We start from the raw sequence: 9,083 nt of genomic DNA on the forward strand, positions 1-9,083 counted from the left end.
TTCCCCTTCGCGGCCTTTTTACTTTACCCAAATTAATATTGTAGTGTGGGCCACCCTCGGTTCAAATGATTGACATTTAACTGATAAAACTATAAAAATAAAAAATATAATACCTAGTAATAAAATAGTTTTATATTTTATACAATTTATATAGATAAAATAAATTAATAATTATTTTTATTTTATAAATAAAATATCTTAAAAAGTTGAGATGTCTTGAAATCACGATAAATGTAGAAAGGACGAGTAAACTTTGGCAAAAGGACAAGTAAAAAGTTTGATTGATAAAATGAATTTAATAAAAAAACACTATTTCTCCAGGTATTTAACATGATTGAAAATGAAATTTCGCCTCGTGTTTCATGTTATTGATTTACCCTGTTCCTTCATTTCGCCTCGTGTTTCATGTTATTGATTTAACTTGTTTCCTAGGAACAAGTTGTTTTAAGAGGAAATAAATTTATATATATTTGGATTTTACCAAAAAAATTATAAGACGGTTTCACGGGTCAATTTTGTTAAATGGATATCTTATTTGAGTCATTCATGAAAAAATATTACTTTTTATGCAAAAAAAAAAAATATGACTCACAATTGTAAATTTGAACATGATTGATCCGTCTGAGCTCCTTGTACGCGGCGTAGCATAAGGTCTAGCTGCAGCTGGTTGGCTGAGTCATCATGATTTACCTCCTCTTACATTCCTGTCGGGTCGGGGGTGAGGGGCGCCTAAGGTGAGCGATTTCATCTTTTGGAGCAATGATTGATCCGTCTCAAAGATAAAGATCCGATAAAACGCCTCACAAAATACCTGCTATATGAATTTATCAAGTACACTTGTACCGTAAAGATAATCACTATGGATTTCTCATCGTAACTAATGGTTTCGGTGCAATTCCAATTCCAATTTCACCCATTTGTTTGGGTTATGCCAAAAATATCCATAATTAATTACAAATTAATAATCCTAAAGAAAATGGTGCATTCAATGTTATTTTCTTCACAGTCCAATGAATAAATCCATATAATAATGATGATTGGAGTTGGACTGTCACTGAATATGAGTAATTAAAAACCGAAACCGATTCGAACCGATTTGTAGCAAAGGGCCGAAGAGGACAGCTGGCTCTCAAATTTTTCTTTTAAAGAACCGAGTCACCGTCGCTCGCATCTGCGAACAGTCAAAAAGAAAAGTAGACAACCCGATCATAAACAGAAACCTCATGTGTTCTGACCCGCACACGCATTGGTGTCGCTCTCTCATCCCCGATAAACTCCAACTCGCCGACCAAAATCACAACGGAAAGACTGTTCAAAACGAAGATAACGATATATTCTCCAACCAACCCTTTTCCTTCTCGGCCATAGCGATGGATTTGAGCTCTTGGCTCGGCCGCAGCAGACCAAGGTATTTGCTGTTGATCATCGCTCTTCCTTTCCTTCTCCCCCTATTCTGCGCCACCTGTCCCTTTATTTGCGCTGTGGAAGTATGCTTCCGGATACGCAAGAGGCGGCGGAAGGTGACGGTGGACGCAGGACGAAGTCGGCGTCGCCGCCTTGACGGAAGAGGGGATGAAGTCGGTTTGCTTCAGAGGTACCTGGAAGACCAGCTCCTGCTAGTGGTTGGATCGGTGCATCAACTTGGAGACGCTGGCGGGGACGAAAGCCGGTGTTGATGGGGATAATGTGGAATATTTGGATAGCCGGAGGACTCAAATGCAACGGCATTTGATAATCCGTGTTGATTAATTAATGTGTAAATACACAAAAAGTCAACAATACGACAGTGAAAGAAAATGAGTGGTTATTGTGTTGTTAATTGAGTTTTAACATATGAAATTTGACTTCCATTTCCACAGCTATCTGTATTTCTTTTTCACTACACAATTTGGTTAAAATGTGAAAAAGGTTTCGAGATTTTGTTTGTTTGTTCAGGTGAGAATCAATGGAAATCAATTTTATGGGTTCTTGACTCGTAAAATTTCTATAAATAATAAACCATCTACATTACACAACGAAAGGGTCCTCTCAGCTTGCTTCACTTGTATGGATGCATGGTTCCATGATGCTTTAGGGGTTAATCGAGCTTACCGGTGCTTCTGGGCGAGGGTCCCTTGGGCATCGATTGTCTGCCTGTAGGGGCCGGACTTTTTACGAGCTGAAAGAGGTCATTGTCTCATGCTCAGTTTGAATAATTTAAATAATATCAAAAAACTCTAGGAACAAAAGTTTGAAGAATTTAACGAATTAATCATTAACTTGCTTGATGAAATATTGTATAAAATTTCAACAATTTTTTAATATGCTAATTGTTTGACAAAATTGAATAATTTATTCTCAAATACCAATATTGTCTATAAGATTTTGTTAATTATCCTAGTAATAGTTCATAAGCAGAAAGAAGATTATCGAAAGAAGCTTATCGAAGTTGTAGTTAATAAACACTTATTTTCGATCAATAATGTCACAAAATAGATTAAATGAGCTAACTATCTCATTTTGTTGATTGACAAAAAAACGATCCAAAAACTGGATTATACAAATTTGATATATATATTTCCCTTTAAAATAGCTAGCTGATTATTATTTATGTAATTGTTTTAAATATTTGTTGACTTATTTTTTATATAATATATTGTTTCTTATGTATTTTGCCAAAATACTCATTAACATGATAAAGCTTGTTCATTCATACCAACAAAATATGAGAGGAATCACATATACATTATAACAAAAGATCATCTGCCTAACCAAGTTCACAAAAAACAAACATCAACTTTACTTGAACAACAAAAACAAAAACATGAGCACCAAGAGTAAAAATACACAAGCAACCCAACTTACATAAACATATTCGTTTGCAACTAAATCATTTTCTGTCTGATGTACGACATAACCTCGCACTTCTCAGGTTATCTTTCCGCACCACCATAGCTGTTGTAACTCGCACTAATGTCATCAACTAATTCACCATTCACCTCCATTTGATAACAAACAGTAGCTTACAAGCTTGCACCAATGGAAAAACTCACATTGGTTCCTTACACAACTATAGTAAAGTATTTCCTTCGACTTTTTTTCATGGATACCACAACTCGGATATTAGATGAAATAATGCAAAAACATAGAGGCGAGTGTTGTGCTTCACGTTTGGTTTTTTGTATCTCCACTACTTTAATTTAACGATCTCAATAATGACAAAGTAGAATGAATATATTTTTTCGAGAAAAGAAAGACAATTTAGTTAAATCATACAAAAAACCAAAAATTGATAAATAATTATATTTGTGTTATCGCAACATCCATTACAAAAGTAAATGGAACAAAAGTTCTAATATCAAAAAAGACATATCAACCTGTTTATTTTACATTAGGAGTTGTGACAATTAAAATGTTCACATATTAGCCTTTATTTATTTTAGACACGGTTGTGTACATAACGGGAATATTACTCAGATCCAAAAAAGGGTAGCGATATTAAGTTTAATCCTAAGCGTTATATATCCTCGGAAAATCCAGTTCCTATTGAGATCTGAATTCTACACAGGAATTTAATTGAGAATTGAAGAAAAATTGATCTTCGCACTTGGCGCATTATTGATTCAGATCCAGCAATATCTCATTCAAGCGATGTGCGACGCCGTTCGAACACTCTGCATTTTTTTTATTTCGTTCTCGTTCCTTGTTTCCTCCACTCTTGGAAAGGTGAAGATGTTAGTTTTATGAGCTTTATTTGTTTTGCTGTTTGCATACCCTGTTACTACAATTGTTCTTTAGGTTATGGGGGTGTGTAGTTTTTGATCACTTCTATGCTGATTTTGGTTGAATTTGATTGTCGATGGGTTTCGTAGTTCTGTACAACTGGTAATGTATCCGGCGAGAAAAGGAATTTGATCTAGTATGTACGGGAGAAGGAAGCAACAGAGTTGTCTCCCCCCACCCCACCTCCAGAATCACGATGAATGTGGAGAAGGTCGCACAAAAAGTTTTAAATACTGATAAATAATAGCGGACTATTAGCCTTTCCTCCTTTTTCTTCCAAAAAATTGTCCTTTTTAGGGTAAAGAGACGTGGGCTAGTTGTCACCTTGACGTTCAACAGGTTTCCTTCAGTGTGCTTCGAATGCATGCAGTTTTCTGCTAATTTTGATTTCTGTGTTGATTTACGTTTAACTGTATTGCTTTCTTTGGTAAATTTGATTCTTAAATTGCTAGATTATATATTATATACAAACACTCACATATGTATACTCTGTCCGATTTGATCATAAAGTTTCTGCCTTTTTCTTGAGTTTCATTTTTGGAAAATATAATTTCTTAATTTGTTTACGTTATGCCTTTTTAACCGTTGACATCGTAAAATATGCAGTATCAAGCAGGTGACCCCGTCACTCTATGGGTAAACAAGGTCGGCCCATTTAACAATCCCCAGGAAACTTACAATTATTACAGCCTCCCATTTTGCCGGCCATCTGAAAATGCTGCTCACAAGTGGGGTGGGCTTGGCGAGGTTCTTGGTGGGAATGAACTTATAGATAGCCAAATTGATATAAAGTTTAAGAGTAATATTCTTTAACCAAATTTTATCTAGTTGCAATTTTTATCTCCCAGAATTTTGGACATTTAATTCTACAATATCTTTTTGCAGGAGATGTAGAGAGGACTACAATTTGTGAGATTGAACTGGACTCAGTTAAGGTTAAGCAATTCATAGAAGCTGTAGAGAATTTATACTGGTTTGAATTTTTTATGGGTAAGTGTCCCATGATTGTACATGAGATGACACCACACTGGTGCGGCTAGGCATTTTTTTTTTTATTTTCTATTTTTTCAGATCTTTGAATGTTTTTATTGTTTTGCATTCTTACTCTTTGTTTCTAACTTGTGTTTATGTATGTGTGCATGGCTCTTTGGCAATAAGATGATTTGCCATTGTGGGGTACGTTTGTATATCTTTATACGTATAATAGGTTGGCTATGTTATATTGTGATTAACCTTTACTTCATCTGTGAAGGTTTTATCGGTGAGGTGCTTCCCGATAGAACTCGTGATATAAAGCATGTGCTTTTTACACATAAGAATCTCATCATCAAATACAATGAAAACCAGGTGGCTTCAATGAGATGTTTTGCTTGTTGACACAGTAATTATTTTGTGTTCCTGGTGCAAGTACATTTTACATTTCAAATTGAATATTTGTGCTTGCAGATCATTCACGTCAATCTCACTCAAGAAGTTCCTAAACCACTTGAAGAGGGAAGAGTGTTAGATATGACTTACTCTGTCAAATGGGTTGCAACCAATATAACGTTTGCACGCCGCTTTGACGTTTATCTAGACTACCCCTTTTTTGAGCATCAGGTATTTAATTATTTCTTGAAACATGATATCAACTATTCTGGTAACATTGTATTACCCAATGACTGATCACTTTTCTTTGAAGATACCATTAAATAGGGGAGCATATAACAGCCATTCAGTTGATCCAATGATTTATGTTATTCCTCCTTGTCATCTTATCCAAGATTGATCATTTTGCAGATTCACTGGTTCTCTGTTTTTAATTCTTTCATGATGGTGATTTTCCTTACTGGTCTTGTTTCAATGATATTGATGCGCACCCTTCGCAATGATTACGCTAAATATGCTCGGGAAGATGATGATCTTGAGACTCTGGTAGTGATTTCTGAACATTTTTTTGCCTGCATAAAATATGCTGAAATTTGTTGCTGAATGGTTTTTTGTGCTGCGTGCCTCTTTATTTGCTTGCACCACGCAGTAATTTCCTTTAAATTCTTACTCTTCTTGTATAGGAGCGGGATGTGAGTGAGGAGTCCGGGTGGAAACTTGTCCATGGTGATGTATTTCGGCCTCCCCAAAATCTGGCTCTTCTCTCAGCTGTTGTTGGCACTGGTGCTCAATTAGCAAATCTTGTACTTCTTGTCATCATTTTGGCAATCATCGGGATGTTATACATAGGGTATGTCAAAGGCATATATTTGAGATTTTGGATCTCGCTAGTCTTTTAAAATGAGTTAAGCAGTATATCTAGCATGTTTCGATTGGGATCATATCTAACAACGACCCGAGGTTGGAAAATTTAAACTAAACACAATAGTTGATATACATCCAAACTGTTTCTTCGAGTGTAGCTTTTAATTTGGATCTGATTCTTTGTTGGCAAATCCAAGTTATTGGGTCCGTTCTTGTTTATGTGAGTTTCTTATAGTTTGGGTGGTCTGACATTTTTCCTTTCGGTGCCTCCTTAACCTTTTTGGGAAAGAAAGAAAATAATGAAATTAAGAATTTGTAAATTAAAATTCTTCATGTTCAATAGAAATCTTGTGTGACTTATATATTTTCAGTGGCGTTATCTATCCTTTATTTTGTCTACAGTGGGAATTAAATAGTTGATTTCATTCTGTATGACTTTGCATCAACTTGCAGTGACTAAATTTTTATAATACAAATTTTTATCTAGCTAGATAATTTTTAGTAATTTACAGATCCTACAAAATGTTAGTAAGGCTCATTAGTTTTCAACTCCCTCAATGATTGCCTCATAGTTCCTGTTTCTTAAACACTTTTTACGTTTTCCCTATGTTTTGAGTCAGCAGTTTTTCCTTCTTTTTTGGCTACATGAAATTCGTCTTCCCATGTTTAGCATTATCATGGTGTCAGTTGCTCCAAGAAATCTGAATTTTACTATTTTGTTTACTCAATCTGACTTGTTTCAAGTGATATAACCTGCTGTTGTCTTGTATATCAGGAGAGGAGCAATTGTCACCACCTTTATCATCTGTTATGCATTCACCTCTTTCATTGCTGGTTATGTGAGTGGAGGCATGTATTCTCGAAATGGGGGTATGTTTCTTTTTGACTGTCAACTCTCCTCTCCTAACAACTTTGGGGCTTTGCCATCTATAGTTTTATGTAGCTTAAATTTTCCTTTACCTATAAATTGTTACACCCCTTTAACATGTTATAAAACTAAATGATTACTCAGGTAAAAAATGGATAAAGTCAACGATCCTCACTGCATCGCTGTTTCCTTTCATGTGCTTTGGTATTGGGTTTTTCTTGAATACTGTTGCCATATTTTATGGATCGCTAGCTGCCGTACCCTTTGGTACAATTGTGGTTGTTTTCATCATATGGGGTTTTATTTCTTTCCCATTGGCACTTCTTGGTACTGTTGTTGGAAGAAACTGGAGTGGTACTCCAAACAACCCTTGCCGAGTTAAGACAATTCCTCGTCCGATTCCTGAGAAGAAATGGTATCTCACGCCATCAGTTATCTCTCTCATGGGTGGTCTGCTTCCATTTGGAAGCATTTTTATTGAAATGTATTTTGTCTTCACTTCCTTCTGGAATTACAAGGTAATTTATGTTTCATTATGCATCGGAGCATCTATTTTGGCTCCATATCTATAGTACAAAGTACAATTGGATGTCGTAAGTTCTTATAGGTTGAGACTGATGGATCATATAAAGCTCTAATAGTTTATTTAAAAGTAAGCTCTTAAAAATGTTTGGATAAAATCCTTCATTCAAGAAGACAAATTGAGAGGGAACTGCAACAAATCAAGTTAGTAGAAGAAAGAAAATACTGAGGGAAAAGAATTCAGAGAATAATTGGGATTTTGGGATGAGTATTGAAGTCATCTTGATCAAAAAATATGTAATCTTCATAAACAAATTGGCAGGGTTTTATATTTTATAAAAGATTTAATGAGACCTTACAGCTTATTTTTATTTTCCATATGATTTTTTAAAAGAAATTAACTACCACTTGCAAACATCTTATAAGTTATTAACTATCTTATAAGATATTTGAAACAATTTATAAGGTGATCCAAACAGTCTCAAATGTTACGGGCTGTGTTACATTATTTGTAAAATGTGATCAGTTTTGGCCTTGAGCGAGTGAATTTCTTGGTAAATTTGGACAATTGGATATGAGTTGCCGTTTGAAGTGAGTGGCTAGAAGATTTAACTCTTGAATAAACTGTCACAAAATTATAGTTTTTGACATGAATTGTCGAGTTTTAGCTTGAGGATGATCATAAACGGATTATCCTCTATCTGGTAATTGAGGGAGCAACGTGTGTAATTTTTTGCTGTTTCGTTTTCAGGTTTATTATGTCTATGGCTTCATGCTCCTTGTGTTTGTAATTCTGATAATCGTCACTATTTGTGTTACAATTGTTGGGACTTATTTCTTGCTGAATGCGGAGAACTATCATTGGCAATGGACCTCATTCTTTTCTGCTGCTTCTACTGCTCTTTATGTGTACCTCTATTCCGTGTATTACTATCATGTGAAGACTAGGATGTCCGGCTTCTTTCAGACCAGCTTTTATTTCGGATACACTTTGATGTTCTGTCTTGGTTTGGGAATACTATGCGGTAAGTTTGTTCGTTCTCTTCTTCCCGCGCTTCTGCGAGGCATGAAATTAAGGGCTACTTTTATCATTGCAGTTAGAAGTTCTTTCCTATTGGTATTTGACTTTGTTAATAAGTATTTTATCTGCTGTGAAATTTCAGGCGCAGTTGGATATCTGGGCTCTAGATTGTTTGTCAGGAGAATCTACCGGAACATCAAATGTGACTAATGTTAGTTATGTGCAAAGGAGAACTCGGGTTTGGCCATTATTTTACAGGAAGTTAATTGCCCATTGCATGATCATGGAATGCCAGCCAGTTCTGCAGAGTCGCCAAAAAATTTATCTATTTACAGAAATGAACGAAGGACGGAACAAAAATGGCTAGAAGGCTCAATTTTGCCTTTCTCCTATATACCTCTTGGCATGATTTTGCTGCGAAATTTGATTTACCTGTAAATCTTGATGTTTTGGCCTCGGTTGGCTGCCTTCTGTTTTATTTCATTTATTTGACGTGGGAATGGTAGATTTTTCTTTTGGGAGGGTTGTTGAAGAAATATGCCGAGACTTCTGACTGCTCACATTATGTGATTATGAAATTTCAAGCAACTGGCGAGTCACTGGCATTGAAATTGTGTTTGAAATTTGTTGTCGATGAGTCATTGTCATTAATTAAATGTTAAATAATTGTGTTGGTTA

At 35.4% G+C, this 9,083-nt stretch overlaps 1 protein-coding gene across 1 annotated transcript; it reads left to right on the top strand.

Moving 5' to 3' along the window:
* Positions 1-3,448: 3,448 nt before the first annotated feature.
* Positions 3,449-9,083, top strand: LOC140809097 (transmembrane 9 superfamily member 1-like). The gene is made up of 12 exons (XM_073166581.1): positions 3,449-3,705; positions 4,369-4,561; positions 4,648-4,752; positions 4,921-4,938; positions 5,015-5,109; positions 5,209-5,361; positions 5,542-5,676; positions 5,814-5,980; positions 6,770-6,864; positions 7,007-7,380; positions 8,136-8,409; positions 8,548-9,083. Exons 1-12 carry the CDS (start codon positions 3,631-3,633, stop codon positions 8,613-8,615), a joined length of 1,752 nt encoding a protein of 583 aa, XP_073022682.1. The 5' UTR covers positions 3,449-3,630; the 3' UTR covers positions 8,616-9,083.

This window comes from Primulina eburnea, chromosome 13, assembly GCF_022965805.1.
Source record: "Primulina eburnea isolate SZY01 chromosome 13, ASM2296580v1, whole genome shotgun sequence".
NCBI lineage: Eukaryota > Viridiplantae > Streptophyta > Magnoliopsida > Lamiales > Gesneriaceae > Primulina > Primulina eburnea.

Coding starts and splice junctions, on each gene's coding strand:
- LOC140809097 (XM_073166581.1), top strand. CDS start 3,631: ATGTGCGACGCCGTTCGAACACTCTGCATTTTTTTTATTTCGTTCTCG. Junction 5,677..5,813: donor ATGATGATCTTGAGACTCTG/GTAGTGATTTCT, acceptor CTTCTTGTATAG/GAGCGGGATGTGAGTGAGGA. Junction 8,410..8,547: donor TGGTTTGGGAATACTATGCG/GTAAGTTTGTTC, acceptor GTGAAATTTCAG/GCGCAGTTGGATATCTGGGC.